The sequence below is a fragment of the Amphiprion ocellaris genome, chromosome 18, assembly GCF_022539595.1.
Source record: "Amphiprion ocellaris isolate individual 3 ecotype Okinawa chromosome 18, ASM2253959v1, whole genome shotgun sequence".
Lineage (NCBI taxonomy): Eukaryota > Metazoa > Chordata > Actinopteri > Pomacentridae > Amphiprion > Amphiprion ocellaris.
In genome coordinates, this window is record NC_072783.1 from 32,493,409 (window position 1) to 32,511,130 (window position 17,722).

The 17,722-nt window shown below is 39.5% G+C and overlaps 1 protein-coding gene across 4 annotated transcripts; it reads left to right on the forward strand.

Annotated features, from left to right (window-relative positions):
- The first annotated feature begins 5,236 nt into the window (after positions 1 to 5,236).
- Positions 5,237 to 17,278, forward strand: fbxo11b (F-box protein 11b). 4 transcript variants are annotated; one of them, XM_023284409.3, is made up of 22 exons: positions 5,237 to 5,554; positions 6,764 to 6,927; positions 7,163 to 7,244; positions 7,451 to 7,592; positions 7,701 to 7,830; positions 9,094 to 9,177; positions 9,344 to 9,476; positions 9,636 to 9,742; positions 10,708 to 10,819; positions 11,934 to 12,040; positions 12,142 to 12,279; positions 12,367 to 12,584; positions 12,676 to 12,856; positions 12,995 to 13,117; positions 13,945 to 14,030; positions 14,184 to 14,260; positions 14,348 to 14,491; positions 14,581 to 14,691; positions 14,781 to 14,888; positions 14,989 to 15,097; positions 15,520 to 15,618; positions 15,857 to 17,278. In XM_023284409.3, exons 1-22 carry the CDS (start codon positions 5,467 to 5,469, stop codon positions 15,984 to 15,986), a joined length of 2,673 nt encoding a protein of 890 aa, XP_023140177.1. In that variant the 5' UTR covers positions 5,237 to 5,466; the 3' UTR covers positions 15,987 to 17,278. The 4 variants fall into 4 exon arrangements, with proteins under 4 accessions (XP_023140177.1, XP_023140179.1, XP_054860597.1 ...); XM_023284411.3 differs by having other exon boundaries at positions 7,163 to 7,223; positions 7,448 to 7,592; XM_055004622.1 differs by having other exon boundaries at positions 7,163 to 7,223.
- Positions 17,279 to 17,722: the final 444 nt, after the last annotated feature.

Sequence of the window (17,722 nt, forward strand, 5' to 3'; positions counted from 1 at the left end):
AGTTTGGGCGACTTTTTTTTAAAAATAAGAATTTTAAGGGAAACTTTTAAGGAATTTTGGGGGGGATTTTCTTCCTGAAGGTTTTGTAAATCTTCAGAAATTTGGGGAATTGTTTTGCTGAATTTTTGGATATTTTCAGACAAGGAAACAATAACAAACAAAATCAAATCTTCTCCTAGTTCTCTTACAGACTGCATCAGGTTATCCTCGCTATACTTTTCTACGTTTACTTTACCCCCTGCCTTTACAAGCCCTCCCAGGCCTGCTGCTAATCAAGATTTAATGACTTTTCTTAACAGTGGCTTTCTCTTTGCCACTCTCCCATAAAGCTTTGACTGGTGGAAAACAGGCTGCAGTTGTTCTATGCTGGAGCTTGTAACTCCTTTGAGGAAATCATAGGTGTCTTGGTGGCCTCACTAGTCTGTTTCTGTCACTACGCATGCGCTGTATTCTTTCCATTTGTTAATAATGGATTTAACAGTAATTAAAGGGACATTCAGTGTCATCCATCCTCTGACTTGTGCTTTTCGATAACCTTTTCACCTGCTAAATCCAGGAATACTGAATCACCAGTGACTGGACCTTCCACATACAGGTGTCTTTATACTACAATCATTTGAGACACATTTATTGCACTCAGATGATCTTAAATTCACTAATTGTGTGACTTCAAGCACCTACTTGCTGCACCTGTTTTGAATTAGGTGAGTCACTTTAAAGCGGGTGAATATTTATATAATCACGTATTTTACATTTTTAAACAATTAACATTACTTTGTAGAAATTGTGTCTTCGCTTTGACATAAAAGAGTCTTTTCTTGTAAATTCTTGTACAAAAAGCCAAATTTAATCAGTGTTGAAAAGGAATAATAGGGGAAAACTTCCAAAACGGCTGAATACTTCTTATAGGCATCGTATCAGCTCCTGACTCTTCAGGCCTGACCACTGACTTGAAATGAAAATATCCCTACAGACTGCTATCTTGGTCTCAGTTCTGCTTTAATTTTACATGGACACTACAACAAAATTGCAAATACTGTCTGTAACACTGTGAATATTTGACCTCTGACCAGCAGCAGACACAGTGTCCTTGTTAAACGTTGTGACCCATGGGGAACCTCTGCTGTACACACTGTGGCAATCCAAGAAAAGATACACAACGGCTGAAGAGAGTTCAACCAAATCTAGGTCAAAAAGCTGCCCCAGATACCCTCGTGTTTGTCTTAACTTGATTGGATTACCAGATGGGTGAAGTTAACAGCGACATCACAATTAGAAGTAAGAGTAGAGAGAGCAGAAGAAGCAGTTAACTGATGACTTCATCCGTCGCCTTATGTAGCAAACACCATCCATCTGGTGTCCCAAGATAATGAAAAGAACTTTGAAACAGTTTAACAAAGGTTTGACGCTTGGGATATCAGCATATGCATGTCACGAAATCAACATTCAACGTCATGATTGAATGATATTCATTAAGAAGAACACCGCAGGGACTCGCTGATTAATAATCTCCTCATACACTCAGTCTGCTGTAGCTTTCCACAACTCCAAATCCCCTCCATCACTTCAGTGTCCCTTTATTTTAAATGTAAAACCTGTAATTATCTCTATGAAATGTAATTATGTTGATGTTTGGAAATGAAAATGCTATTTAGTGTGACATTTTACATCTGTTTTGTACAAAATATATCTTTTCCATATCGTTTTATGAAGTTGCTTGTTGTGTCTTCTCTGTTTGATTCTGTATGGGTGAATGAGTGTATTCGAGATGTGACAAAAGGTAAAACTCTCTCTCTCTCTCTCTCTCACACACACACACACACACACACACACACACACACACACACACACACACACACACACACACACACACACACACACACACACGCACACACACACGATACTTGAGCTGTCTTTATCTAGCAATGCTGTCCTTCAGAGCATCCAAAGCTTTCAAGGACAAAGTGACCCCACCAACCTCTGTTCTGTGGACCAAGGTGGGTGGGTGTGGGAGGAGAGGCTGCACAGCTGCTCTTTCTGCTTATTACAGGAGGGTGGATGTGGCAGCTAGATAAGGCGCGCACACACTCACACACTGAGCAGCAACGCTGAGTTTCAAGGCTGCAGCTGCATGAGGGAATCTGAGCCCGTCTCATTGATATGGATGCACTGCCTCCTACATGCCAACATTGAGCGTGTGAGTGCATTTATACACTTTAACCACCAGGCGTTGCTAGTGATGCTGGATTTAGAGAAATATCCATTCTGTTTTAGTCTATTTCACTGTAAGCTGCAACATCCCTTCTCTTAACTTCCGCTATAAATTTGCAAACAAGCAATTGATTGTTACAGCAAAGCACACATTTGCGACAGTTAAGCATGAGGTAAAATTATTTTGGATGCAAAAACATGCGTAAAGGCAAAGCACACATTTAGAGGTTGAATTTTGACAGAACAATAAGAAATAAATGTACTAGTTTCTTTCTTCTTTTTCCAAAAATGTCTTCATAATATATTTTTAAAACTCTGTTATGTTAATTATAAGAAGATTAAACACAGCATAGTTTCATATAAGAATACATAATACCGTAATGCTAGTAAAAGGAGTAAAACACTGTTTATCTGACAATCAGCTATCTCCTGTATGTTTTCTTCACATTTACAGCCTATGACATTAGCTTTTTCAAGCAAAAAAATGACACATTTCATCATATAATTGTCCTTAAATGTATAGGCACTGATTAGTGATTGTTTTTTAAGCACTGAAACACAGACAGACTTACTGATCTTCTCCAGACATAACAGAAAAAACAAAAAAACCTTGCAAAAAAATGTAACAGAACAGCCTTAGCAGAAAGCTGCGCCTTCATGTAGTTTCACATCACAGCCTAATCGTTTGCAGCTAAACGATACCCTCTGGTGGTCCTTTTGCATAAAAAGACACTAATTGAGCAAAAGTGTTTATTAAAGCGATAGTAAGCCTAAAATCTAGAGTTTAAGTCTCAAACACTCACCTCCTGGATGCAGAAATCTGCAAAAAAACATTATTGTTTGGACAAAAAAAACTCATTTGAGTTAAAATTGACATTAATAGTGCAGAACAATTAACTGAATAATTATATATTTTAAAAACAACCTTTTTAATGTATAAACAGATAAGGTACATTTAGATATTGATTATGCACGGACATCTAAATAAATCTTCTAGTTCTGTTGACTTGTCCTGTTTAACTATTATTTAACAATTGAGTTTTGCAATAGACATACATGAGTAACCTCAAAAAAGCTACTACTACGGTACTTTTTGCAGTCAATTAACTAATTTCCTCTACTCAGATCACAAAGCATGTATTCCTACTGTAAATTTCAGTTTTTGTTGAGAAACAATTCTAATTTCCATTTGATCAAGCACATTTTTCCACTGCACCCATTTTTTCACAAATCAGACCCTAAACAAGCCGGAAAACACTAATTCAGGAATAGTAGCTTTTTTTTTTATCTCCAATCAAAATCTAGACTATCTGCAAAAAAAGATTGTTATTTGGTTCTTCATTGAGAATAAAGGGCTGTCATATTGTCACGTAGCTTAAAATGAGTGCAAAAGGGCCAAAACAATGACTGAAATTATTGTACATTTTTAAACAGAATCAATAAATAACTTAAATAAAATAATTAAATTTTGCACAACCAAAATGCATGCAGATATACCCAAAAAAAATTTATATATATAAAACATAATATAAAACATATATATGTATATATATATATTTTTTTTTTTTAAATAGCAAATATGTATATATAAACAGAAAGTAAAATCTGGATATTGCACTAAAATTTAAATGTATATAATTAACTTCACAAAGCTTAAACATTTACTTTATGCTAGCTAATTTATTAATCTTGTCTATACAGATAATAATACATGTGCTCCTACTTTAAAATGTGGTTTCCATTTAGAAATAATTGGGATATAAGATCAAAACTTCAATACAAACGAGCACATCTCTCCCCTGCATAAATATATTAACAAAATTTAAGCCCCTGAAAGGATAGAAAAATTATTACACAGATTTAGGATAAGTAAGTTTATTATTCCAATCAAAATCTAGAATTTGGAACTCAGAAATGTAAACAGTGCAGAACAATGACAGGAAGAATTTGATATTTTTAATTTAAATTAATAAATAAATTGATATTTTTTAACAGATAAAAATAAACAGACCTTAAATTCTGATGTTGGTTATGCACTAAAATCTAAAGAAGAATACCTTTCCTAATTCGTAAATCTGTTGACTTTTTGTGTGGCTGATAGACATGTATAATTAACTTTGAAAAAGCTTCAGAATGTACTTTGTGCTATCTAATTTATTAATTTTGCTTATCCAGATCATAATGAATGTGTTTCTACTTTAAAATTGTGTTTCTACTTTAAAAATTCTGATTTAGTTTGTAAATAATTGTAATATAAGCTATGCATTGCACTCATATCTTCACTAAATATATATCTAGCCCATGAAAAGGTGAGAAGATTATTACATAAATTCAGGATTAGTAGCTCTTTCATTCCACATAAATGTAGAATTTGACACTCAAACAGTCAAATATTCATTTTTACTACCCCAAGAACCTAAAATGTACTTTTTGCTATGTAATTTACTAATTTTTCCTATCCAGATCATAACCCATGTCTTCTTAAAATTGTGTTTCCATTTGGAAATAATTCTAATCAAAGATCAACACCTTCATATAAACAAACACATCTCTCTACTGCATGACATGTCTACAAATTATCTACAACTGTAGGAAAGTTATTACACATATTCGGGATTAATAGGAGTTTTTTTGTTGTTGTTGATTAAGTAGCAGTGAGCTTTAGTTTTGTGTGCTTGATTTACAGTAAATTCTAATCCTAGTCCATGTGTCACAAAATACACTAACATGTAGCCATAGATCTTACCCATGAATGTTCTTTCAACAGTGGAAACTGGGGCTCCAAACTGTATATTATTTGACTGTAATAGAGCCCCTCGGTGCGTCCATACATTGATTAAGTCCGAAGATGCTCTAAATCGCCGCTTGACCGATTCCGAACCCCAACAGAAAGGTTTGTCAAGCCGTTTGATACGACGCCTCTGATTGGCCGTTGCGGGACGAGCTCATAAGACGCCGAATCTGATTGGCCGAACCGACATTTGTTCTTTTTTTCTCGCGATTGTTTCCCGTGTGGGTTAATGGCTCCTCCTGCTACAGACTGAGACGGAGCTGGCAACGAGCAGAGAAACGGGGGGAGCTGTGACACCACGGAGAAAAAACGCGATTACACCCCAAATACCAGCGGGTTTTTGGTCGCAATTGTTCGGGTGTATCCGGGAAAAAGGCTGTCCGGGCGGCAGTTCGGGCTGAGGGCTAAATTTAGTCGCGGGTGGTCGAGGATAGCAGTCTATTTTTCAACAACCAACTCCCCAGATGAACTCCGTCAGAGCCACCAACAGGAGACCCAGGCGAGTGTCGAGGCCGCGCCCGGTGCAGCCCGAACGGAACAACGGAGAGAGAGGTAAGCTAGTCCACGGTCGGCTGGCAGTTCCGCATTAAGCCGTGTCATGCGTTTACAGTCTTTACATAACGCTCGTTTTCTGCCACTGCCCAGCTCAGCGCTCCTCCAGGTGGCGGGTTAAGCAGGAAAACCCGAGGCTTCTTGCTCCGTAGCTCAGGCCAGGCCGCGCTTTGTTTGGCTTGAGTGATTGGGGCTAGCTAACACCGCTAGCTAGCTTACCAGGATAGGTGGAGGTTGGGGGTTGGCTTCGCTTAACGTAATGCGTATGTAGCTACACGGTCAACATTCATAGCTGATATTCAGGTAACCTCAGCTGGAGGCAAAGGGATCGACTTCACACGCTGTGTCCATAAGCTTGGTGTCTGCTCGGCCGCTGCATTCCCAGCTGTCACTACCGCTTCAGAGGGTGTAAATCTGCGGTGTCTTTGGACTGCCATTTTTGGGGTGTAACGTTAACAAAAACATTAGCAAGCGAATTGGGGCAATGCTAGCTAGCTGCCCCAGCTTCAAGAGGCCACGCAGATCAGCTGTGATAGATGATACAGTGTGATTTGGATGAATTCACCGAGTCCATTTTGTGTGCCACTGGCTGTAGTTTGAAGCTAACGCAGCCTGCAGATTGAACCACTACTCCCCTTCCTTGTACTCGCTGCCTGCTAGCCGTGGCTTGATTTGTTTACACCGCGGATTTGCCAGCTACGCAGTTCAGTTTTTAGCCATTAGCTGCACGTCTGAACGACTTCATCTGCGGCCCTTGACAGCACCACAGAAGATGAGTCTGATTCTGCCCATACAGAAGCCTAGACACAAATGCACACTGACTGATATCTGTTGGGAATAACTGAACATGAAAGACTGGTGATGTGGCTGCAGGGGATGCATCTGCCATTATCAATCACTAACCTTTGTCTGCCTTACCAAGTCTTACCCAGTCTGTTAGCCTGCGCAGTTGGCATGCAGAATGTGAGCTAAATGTACACCATTGTGTCAGTTGTAATGAAGAGAGTGTCAGTGGTTTAAATGTTTGCTGCAATACCTGGAGACACATTGGGTGTATAAAATGATCAAAAAGAGAGATGATTAAGCTTCACAGAAATACACTCAGTGATTTCTATAGCATGACCCTGTTCTATTCTGCAGCTCCCTTCATTGAAGTGCCTCTATAGAAAGTGATGTATGCACAGAAAATCTTCTTGCTTTTCTGTCTAGATGAGGAGGCTCCTGCAGCAGCCGCAGCAGAAATGGCTATTGAGGAGTCCGGTCCAGGTGCTCAGAACAGTCCCTACCAGCTTCGACGCAAGACCCTGCTTCCCAAGAGAACCGCCGCTGCCTCTGCCACCGCCTCTGCCTGCCCCAGCAAGGGCCCAATGGAGGTAAGACTGAAGCGCCTGTGTGCTTTTTTTTTTTGTATGTGTGTGTATTTCACCGCAGTGTGCATGTCTATAGACTGGAGTGTGTAAATTTGTGCGAATGACAGAGAATTGCTGATTGGTTGTATCCTCCTCCAAAGGAACAATGATTTTGTGACAGAGCAGTACATTTCCCAGTTGATAACTTGATGCTTGGAACTTGGCATGAAGTTTATATCCTGCTTGCTTTCATTCGCAGGGAGCTTCCACTTCATCAACAGAGGCCTTTGGCCATCGAGCCAAGCGGGCACGAGTGTCCGGTAAGAGCCACGACCTGCCAGGTGTGTGTTAAATCTCTGCAGCTGGGCAAGGAGAGTGTTTAATTTTTTTACTTGAGCTTCTATTGATTTTTCTGTGTCTGCTGGTAAATTGTGTTTTTATGCAATCCATTAAATAGCATGACTCCATAGTTTAATGTGCTTGAACTAAAAAGATTTTCCTAAAACTTACATTGTGTCTATGTGTGTGTGTTTGTATATTTTAGCAGCCCCAGCAGAGCAATATCTGCAGCAGAAGCTTCCAGATGAGGTTGTTTTGAAGATTTTTTCCTACTTACTGGAGCAAGACCTCTGTCAGGCAGCTTGTGTTTGCAAAAGATTCAGCCAGCTAGCAAACGACCCCATCCTATGGTCAGTGCTGCTGAAGAGATGGAACTGCTCAGTTTCTGTTTTACATATTACAATTATTAAAAGGTAGACAAGTAACATTTGTTTTGTATGTGGTATTTAATACTATAGGAAGCGCTTATACATGGAGGTGTTTGAGTACACGCGTCCCATGATGCATCCAGAGCCAGGCAGGTTCTACCAGGTCAGTCCTGAGGAGCATGAACACCCAAACCCCTGGAAGGAGAGCTTTCAGCAGCTGGTAAGTTGGTCTCCACAGTTTCTAATGTTGGCTTTTTACTCTGAGGCACGTCAATATCTTTGCAGTGACCTAGTTTCTTTTGTTTTCTTTATGTATTCTCACTATATATTAAAAGTAAACAAAATACAGTTTTGGAAAGTGGTATATGGCTTTGCAATAAAATTTATGCCACTCAATAAGGTAATCATTTTAGGAAATAGGAAAAGACTTAAGTTAAAACACTTTGCACCCACCTTGAATACACAGAAACCAAATGATTGTCTCTGAGTGACTTTATGAAATGTCACAGTTTGCACAGGGAAAAATGGAAGCATAGCTTTCGATTGACTCTATAACCGGGACAAGTACTTAGAAAATTTTGCCAGATAAAGCAGCTGAAAGCATTTCAGTGCAGTACAACAAATAATTCTTCTTCTGCTTCTTTTTTTGGTAGCCAATATAATGCTTCTCAGAAATTCAGTCTCACAGTGAATGCTTTCAGTTCATCCCCAGAGATCATTTTAATGTGATCACTATATTGCTTTGTGTCAACAGTTGTTTGTGTTAAATTTGTTACTGTGAAGTTAGAGCTACTCAGGGTCATGGGAGGAGAAGATGTTTGCTTTATTCATTAGAATGCATTAGAAGTCAGTGCTTTTTGTAGTCACTATTTCACCTTTTGTAGGTGTCCTTCTCCTTGATATAAGCTGCATATAACTGTGATGTTAACACATTTCAGAATGGTTGGATCTATTGCAAGTCATTATAATCTTTGTTAAATTTGGTACATATGCTGCATTTGTTGTTGTTGTGTTGTGGTTGGTTTGTGGGTTGCTTAGAGTCGTTTCATAAATCAGATGGATTGCAAGATGGTTAACAGGACAGGAACCAGAAAAAAAGGCATCTCTGATATGCAAAAGTATGGTTTGTTTTTCAGTTGTTTTGCTCATGAATCATGGGAAAATCTCTTCTTCAACCAGTGGATATATACAGGGGCTAACAAGCACTCATAAGTAGGTTTTGTTTTAAGAATCAGAAGCTTAAAAAACCCAGGAACCACTGATGTGCATTGGCTTTGTCATGTTTTATGGCATGTGTTTAGATAGTACATCCTAATTGTTGTTTTCAATTCAGAAACCTTACTTTACATTCACAAAAATTGTATTATTGAGTTAAACTTTTTTTTTCTTCTGCTTAAGAAAAAGCTAGCTAGATTCCTGGATTGTTTGAGGACAATGTAAATCAACAGCAACTGACCTTGGTTTCTTTTTTCTTGTGTTGCAGTACAAAGGTGCGCATGTAAAACCGGGCTTTGCTGAGCATTTCTACAGTAACCCTGGAAGATACAAAGGCAGAGAGAATATGCTGGTAAGTTAAAACCTTGTAGCTGGGGAAAAATCTTTCAGTACTGATATTTTTGTATTTTTGCATTATATAGCTAATTTGTACATCTTGTTGCTTTGCCAACTGCCTCCTGATGATTTCTATGCTTGTGTAAATTCTGCCTAAAAGTCTTTGTGGCTTTCTCCTGTAGTATTATGACACCATTGAGGATGCACTAGGCGGCGTACAAGAAGCCCACTTTGATGGTCTCATCTTCGTTCACTCTGGCATCTATACAGATGAGTGGATTTATATAGAGTCCCCCATCACCATGATTGGTGCAGGTAAGCAGGTTTCCTTCACTGAAAGGTACTTAAGACATTACCTTGATGCCTGTGCCGCATGCGATCAATATTTCTCTTAAGAAGGGGTTGCACACTCAGCTATGTTTATGTGCATACATATTTCGGTGTTAATGAGTTTTTTTTCTGCTTTCTTCACAGCTCCTGGTAAAGTAGCAGACAAGGTGGTGATAGAGAATACTAGAGACTCGACGTTTGTCTTCATGGAGGGCTCAGAGGATGCATATGTGGGGTACATGACCATCAAGGTAAGAATGCAACTCACTTTTCCGTCTTTTCAAACAAACTTGAATAATTACTGCATATCAAAGTCTGTCTTTTCAGAGTTTGGTCACAGTGCTCCAAATTTTGCTTTCACAGTCAGAAAGTCTAGCCTTATTATTTAATCATAGTTAAGCATAAAGTAATTATTTCTTTAATGGAAGTTCTTGATGTGGCTTTAAGAGAACATGTATGAAAGCAAGAATCACAAATGACATATCGGCCTTGTAAACATGCCTATGGGCTCCTGATTTTTCCAGATTTTTCTCTGCGATTTTGAGAAGTGGATAAGGTCAAACTGTAAGATGCTTTGCTGTGAACCCGATAGGTTGAAATTGACTCGGAGCTGTTTTGCTGTCATGATTTCTTTATGGTTAAGAATTTTGTTTTATTTTTTTTCACTTTTGATAAGCTGTTAACTGATAGTATGTAGAACTTATACTGGGGGATTATGATATGATCCGTGGGCCATATTTTAGGGTTAAGGCAGTAGACACATAAATGTATAATAGACTAGTTTAGTCAGACCATTTAATACAATGTTATTTGCTCTATATGCTAGATTTGAGTTTGTTTGACTGATGTGGGAAGGATGATTTTTTTTTCATCCCAAAAAGCAAAAATATTGTTTTTTAATGACCCTTTAATCTGCCATTATAAATTTTTAGTCTCAACCTAATTTTATTTTAAAATGTCTGGTGCCTGTTTTCCTGTCAGTGTAAACATCTTTTGTATTTCACAAGGCAACACATGATGTCACAGTGACTATTTTGTCTTTGGGTGTGAAATGCTACTATTTCCTGATTATATCCTTTTATAAAACTTAAGTATTAGTGGCACTAATGCGTGCCCATAGGAAGAGTCCATTGTGGATGTGGTGGGTGGATGGAAGCTTGATGTGTTGTCAGTAATCGTGGCCCCTGTCTGACTTCTGCTGCTCTTCTCTCCACAGTTTAATCCTGATGATAAGTCAGCACAGCACCATAACGCCCACCACTGTCTGGAGATCACCGTCAACTGCAGCCCTAACATCGACCACTGCATTATCCGGTCCACGTGCACAGGTATGTCATGTATGCAATATGGTGATGGGATGAACACCTGTACCTGTGTGGGAGCACAGTTGAACTTGCACCTTGCTGGCACCTGAAATATCAGCTTTACAATGGTAGAAGTTACTGCAAGGATCTTGTGTTCTTTTGTTTGACATTGTGCTCTTTGTGGTTTTGTGTGTTTTTGGTTTCACAGTTTCCTGTGTTTTTTAGAAGCAAATAGCGTCCCTAATTTTTGTATAACACTAAACAGTCATTATGTCCTAGGAGCGAGAGACTAAATGTGTCATTTGGAGCTTGGTCTGAAAACTAGAGAACCCTGGAATAGTAAATTTTTTTGGCAATTGCTTTTATTGTGACAGTTTGTGTTAGTCCCATTGTTTGCGCTGATTAAAAAAATGGGTTGTTGGATTGCAGCGGTGGGAAATCTAGAAAAAAAGTCACTGTCAATAATTTGCACAGTGCAATACTTCATGTATTGATGCTTAGTTTCTAGCAATCTGGGTCATGTGACCTAATTACATTTGTAGTCGGATTAAGAGCATGTACCATGAAATGTCATATCACACACGGGATCGATAAATTGTATGTCTCGGGAATGATTTATAGTTGGTGGAATAACATCTTTCCAGATTGACCTTTGATGTATTTGTTAATAAGTATAGTATTGGAGCATAGCAGCGCAGCTACCATCAGTTTTTCAGTGCTGAGAGGCCAGCATTAGTTTTTATGTATGTGTTGCTCTGCAGTGCGAGTTGTTGAGATGTCAGTGCATACTAAAGTAAATAATGTGCATTTGAATTAGAACTAAATTGCTATTTGGCTGCTCCGGTCCTGATAATACCAAATGTGTGGTGAGCACTTGATCCATGTGTCTCATACAGCGTAGGGAAGTGTGTATATGCATTATGTTGGGCATGTAAGTGATGACTAGATTTAGAACGGTATTTAATTCTCAAAGTAACGCACTTGCAGATTTCAAATTCATCTAATATAAGGATTTACTTGCTTGTCTTTGTTTCATGCTGTAGATTGCTCATCTTTTTTTGGGATGGATAATATTCGGTAATGGAAGTGATTGTTACTTGCAGTCCTACTGAATCTTCTGTTTTCCTTTTGCGTTTAGTGGGTTCAGCTGTGTGCGTGAGTGGACAGGGAGCCTGTCCAACCATCAAGCACTGCAACATCAGCGACTGTGAGAACGTAGGACTGTATATTACAGACCACGCACAGGTAAGTAGTACTTTTTTTTCCCACTGTCAGCTTTTCTGTAGATGCACACAAATGTACATCAACTTTGCATCTCACACCCATGTTTTGTTTTTTCCTTTTAGGGCATTTATGAAGACAATGAAATCAGCAACAATGCGCTAGCGGGAATTTGGGTTAAAAACCACGGTAATCCCATCATCAGACGTAACCACATCCACCACGGACGAGATGTTGGAGTGTTCACTTTTGATCACGGCATGGTAAATGCTGCCAACTATGTCACGTCTTACATTTTACTGGAAGACACATCACAGAGAAGCTAATTTGTCTTCTTTTCTGCATTTCAGGGTTACTTTGAAAACTGTAATATCCATAGAAATCGCATAGCAGGCTTTGAGGTAAAAGCATACGCCAACCCCACGGTGGTGCGTTGTGAGATCCACCATGGCCAGACGGGAGGCATCTACGTCCATGAGAAGGGGCGGGGCCAGTTTATAGAGAACAAAATCTATGCCAATAACTTTGCGGGTGTGTGGATCACATCCAACAGTGACCCGACGATACGGTAAGAACACACACTTAAAAGACAACAGCATCTGCTCTAAATGTAAAGAGTCTATTTCAAGAATGTTGATTTTTTTTTCCTTTAAATACAGGGGAAATGCTATATTCAATGGTAACCAAGGAGGGGTGTACATATTTGGAGATGGTCGGGGTTTGATAGAGAGTAACGACATCTATGGTAACGCTTTGGCGGGAATCCAGATCCGAACCAACAGCTGCCCCATTGTACGGCACAACAAGATCCATGATGGCCAGCATGGGGGCATCTACGTGGTAAGTTCACTCAGCATGCACATATGAAACATCTGTTCGGTATTTGATATTGCCTTCAATGTAATTCTCTTCCAGCAAGTGATAATCTTTCAGTTTTAATAAAGGCTTTGTGACAGCTGATCCTCTTTTGTGTTTCAGCACGAGAAAGGCCAGGGAGTGATCGAGGAGAACGAGGTTTACAGCAACACACTGGCTGGAGTCTGGGTGACCACAGGCAGCACTCCAGTCCTCCGCAAGAACCGCATCCACAGTGGCAAACAGGTGAAATGGATACACTTAAATGTAATTTAACATTAATCATGTAAAACGTAGAAAGCCTAAAATAATCAGATTAAGTCGCTCAAATCGGTTGTAAGTGAGAAAATGCCATTGTCTTCAGGGTTTTTTTTTTAAGCTTAACTTTCCTGTAATGATATGGTTGTGACAGAAGTCAGAAATCTTTAACTTTTAGTGTCGGGTCTCCTGACCCAGATTACAACTAGTCCTGGATGAAACTGACTTTTGTATGAAGATTCTCTATTCAACACTGTATTTAACCCAGGACTAAGCTTGATCTGTGTCTGGGAAACCATCCCTTGAGCTTTAAACTCCTAGTTTTGTAACTATCATAACTGTAGTTAAGATGGCACTTTAAAAGCTTGCATGATGAATTAATCTGTTAATTTTTTGTGTAAATTAAAAGGAGGGCTGTAGTTGGCATTGTCTGGGATTTCCTTACAGTTTATCCTTCAGAATGTAAAGTGGCATTTTAAGATGTCTAATTTTGTCCAAACAGTCCAAAAATTAAAAATATTCCGTTTACTTTGATATTCAACAGTAAAGGCAGATTACAGGAGAAAGTAAAACCATCATCTTGCTGATTTTGACTGGAAATGGCAAAAATTTGAAAGGAAAAATCACTTACTTGAATATTTGTTTATGGGGTTAGAGATATTAGATATAGTTAGCACCTGGCACACTAGCTGTTAGGCACTTAAATATTCTATATTTTGAATGACTGAATGATGCCGTGCTTCAGGTCTCCACTAGTCTGCAGTGTTTTCTTTTTCCATTCATTCAATTTATTTTGTCATCTGTCCTTTTTTCAGGTTGGTGTATATTTCTATGACAACGGGCACGGTGTGTTGGAAGACAACGACATCTACAATCACATGTACTCTGGTGTACAAATAAGGTAACTATCATCACTTTAAAGCAGTATAGTCACTGAACGTAGTGCATCTAAAACACTAAATCTGACGATTCTCCGTTAAGGCTTTAGCATGTTCCTGATGTTTGTAGTTTTCTTTTTCAACATTCTCTGATGATTGCTGTTGAATCTTGACAGGACGGGAAGCAACCCAAAGATCCGGCGCAACAAGATATGGGGAGGCCAGAATGGAGGGATTCTAGTCTATAACTCAGGTCTGTGTTTAACTCTGTTACTCAGTTAAATCTGTTATATAATGCTGAACTATTCTTGTGTCTAATCCTGCTGTTTAAATGTAACAGGTCTGGGCTTCATCGAGGACAATGAGATCTTTGACAATGCCATGGCCGGGGTGTGGATCAAGACGGACAGCAACCCTACACTGAGAAGAAACAAGATCCATGATGGCAGAGATGGAGGCATCTGTATCTTTAACGGAGGCAGAGGTACTGAAACATCTTCAACAAGACAAACTGCTACTGATTTTACTTTGGCTGATATACATTTGAAACTGTCTTGTGATTTTTTTCCGTAGGTTTGCTGGAAGAGAACGACATCTTCAGGAACGCTCAGGCCGGTGTGCTGATCAGCACCAACAGCCATCCAATACTCCGCAAGAACCGCATCTTTGACGGCTTCGCAGCAGGTTGCCTTTTTTTAAATCAACTCTTTAAATGCTGATAAGATCTCCGTTTATGTTTCCTTTCGGTGCTGACTTGCCGTTTGCTTGTTCAGGTATTGAAATCACTAACCACGCCACTGCAACGCTGGAGGGAAACCAGATCTTCAACAACCGCTTTGGAGGCCTGTTTCTGGCTTCAGGCGTGAATGTCACCATGAAAGGTAATTAGCTGCTTTGTGCATTAAAGCTTTGTTCCATCTGGTCATTACCTGTCTACTTACTAAACACCATCTCCTTCATTTTCTGTTTCTGTTCTGTCAGATAATAAGATTCTGAATAATCAGGATGCCATTGAGAAGGCAGTGAGCAGAGGACAGTGTCTCTACAAGATCTCCAGTTACACCAGTTACCCCATGCACGACTTCTACAGGTAGACTTTGTCAGATAAAAGGGTCAGAATGGTGCTGGTGCATTTAAGCACAGCTGAAACTATTGTCAATTGATAGAACATAAATCTGAAACAGTTTTAATGAAGCTCCTAATTCCAGCTTACAGGTGTGATGATTTATTGCTTTGAGTATCTTTTACTGTCCTGAATCTCTTTGCACATTTGGACTGGATTGAAAATGTGCGTTTGGCTTTAAGGAATTGTGATGGACATGTTCTGTCTTGATTAGATGTCAAATCAGTAGAGAGCACATTATTCAGCTATAAAAAAAACAGTTGTTGCACTTGTAATATACTTCTAACAAACGTAATTGGAGAGATTTTTGAAATGCTTCTTTGGCGACGGTTTAATATGTTTTGAGTTTTTTTTGTTTCCCCTCATTAATATACAAATTTTGTCTCCAGATGTCACACCTGTAATACGACAGATAGGAACGCCATCTGTGTTAACTGCATCAAAAAATGCCACCAAGGACATGATGTAGAGTTTATACGGCACGATCGGTAAGTGTCTCGTAGCTTCATGCTGCCATGCTTGTTCTCTCATTGATTATCTTCAGTTTTTATTTGACAAAAATGGAGTTAGATTTTTGTAATTGCACGTTAACTGTAAATATTTGTGAAAATAATATTAGTGCAAACGCTATCTGGAAAGCAGCTACAGTTTACATATTTGAAGGGAAGTTGAATATTAAATTTCACTTACTTGAATGTTCCAATGCCTGATATCTGTGCTCTCCAGGTTTTTCTGTGACTGCGGAGCAGGAACGTTGTCGAACCCGTGCACGCTGGCCGGAGAGCCCACACATGATACAGACACTCTGTATGACTCAGCGCCGCCCATCGAGTCCAACACGCTGCAACATAACTGAAGGCGTTAACACTCTCTCACATAAGCATACAAACACATTACATTGCACACAGTCATACACACATATAAACACACACAGTTACATACACACATCCACTGGCAGCCATAAGGACCCAGAGAGACTCTGTGATCGCAGCGCTCTCAGACGGGATCGAGGTGAAAGAGGCTGCAGAGGAAGCAGCTTCGCGGTGGCCTGCAGTCAGACGCGCTGCAGCGGAGGCAGCCTTCACTAGAGGGAGCAGTGGAGCTGAGGATGGACTGACAGAAAGGCCACAAGAGATTCCTCACTGGAGTATTTGTCATTGCAGTCTGTATACAGAGAAGACGAGAAGAGAATTATTTGGAAAGCTCTGGCAGAGTTGTGAAGATCTATGTGGTGTGAATCCTCAGCTCCTGGCCCTCTTCTCCTTCTCAAGAACTGCTGTTAAAGAGACTTCCTGCTTCCTCGCAGCTGCCATCCCTATTGGCTGCCCGGGCAGTTGTAACTAGGCAATGGATGCGCGGATGTTGCTCTGTTGTGTGTGTATGTGTGCGTGTGTGTGTGGATAAAAAGTAAGATTGTGTGTGTGATGGAGCACTTGGGCTTTTTTTTAAAAAAAAATATGTTCTGATCAATGGATTTTATTTCAATGCTTTCTCATGTAGTTTTGTATTTTCAAGCAAAAAGCTGACTGTATTTGAATGTCTTTTATTTTATTATATATTATTATAATTATTTTTCTTTGGTTAGCGTCCCTCCTCCCTCCCCGATGCCCCGGCAAACTGCAGAAACTCTAACGTCCCAGTGGTGAAGTTCTTTCTGTGAAAGAGAATCTCATTTAAACACTAAAAACCCTCTCCAGTATATTAGCTTAAATGGCAGGTGGAGCGACTCCACAGTTGTATAAAGGTGTGTGTGTGGGAGTGTGTGTGTGTAAATGTGTGTCGTGTACAGTGCAAGTTGTGCGTGTGTGTGTATATATGTTTATAAGTTGATGCAGTCAGTGTTTTGTGGAGAGGGTTTCAATAGGAGGCGTCAGAGCTCCTTTGAACTGGAACTGAAGAGTGTATCTGCAGCCCCTCACCCCCGTCCTCCCCTGTCTCCCCCCTGTGTATCGTGGTGACTGTGGCTCCTCATGCAGCCTGAATCGTATGCATGTACCATAACATCTAGACTTAATATATTGTGAAGTATTCAATAACCATTATGTAGATGCTAGTTGGAATTCAAAAAGGGGTATACTTTCTTAGAAAGACAAAAAAGACAACAAGGAACTGGCCATTTCTAAGAAAATAAAACTTTATTAGATCAGAGGTGTCTGTGTTTAAATTCACTAGCAGTAATGACATTAATGAAGCCCTGTTTTATAAACTATATGTACCTGAAGAACCCCAGGAGTTTGTGTTTGAGGGTGAAAAATGTTCCCAGCATTGTTCATCTAGCTGCTCTGATCCATCTGTAGCTTTTCAAGCACTAGAGGCTATGATTGAATAGGAAACCTGCTAGAATGAGCTGTACATGCTACAGTAAGAGCATGTTCTTTCACAGGAAAAACGACATTTACACTTTGGGGGATAATGTTTGTTTTGTAGAATTTAAGTATGAACAGGTGACCTTTGTCAAATGACTCTGGTAAAGATGGATTATTTTCAGTGGAGACATGGTGGATACACTGACCATGACTGAAGAGCTTAGTTTTGCTGTCATACATATGACAAAGCCAGAAGGCCACATAAATGTGAAGGAAACTAATGCCA

Excerpts from the sequence above, each read along its gene's own strand:
- fbxo11b (XM_023284408.3), top strand. The coding sequence starts at position 5,467 with ATGAACTCCGTCAGAGCCACCAACAGGAGACCCAGGCGAGTGTCGAGG. Across the intron at positions 7,245-7,447 it reads TAAGAGCCACGACCTGCCAG|CAGCCCCAGCAGAGCAATAT; the intron begins GTGTGTGTTAAA and ends TGTATATTTTAG. Across the intron at positions 12,280-12,366 it reads TCACTTTTGATCACGGCATG|GGTTACTTTGAAAACTGTAA; the intron begins GTAAATGCTGCC and ends TCTGCATTTCAG.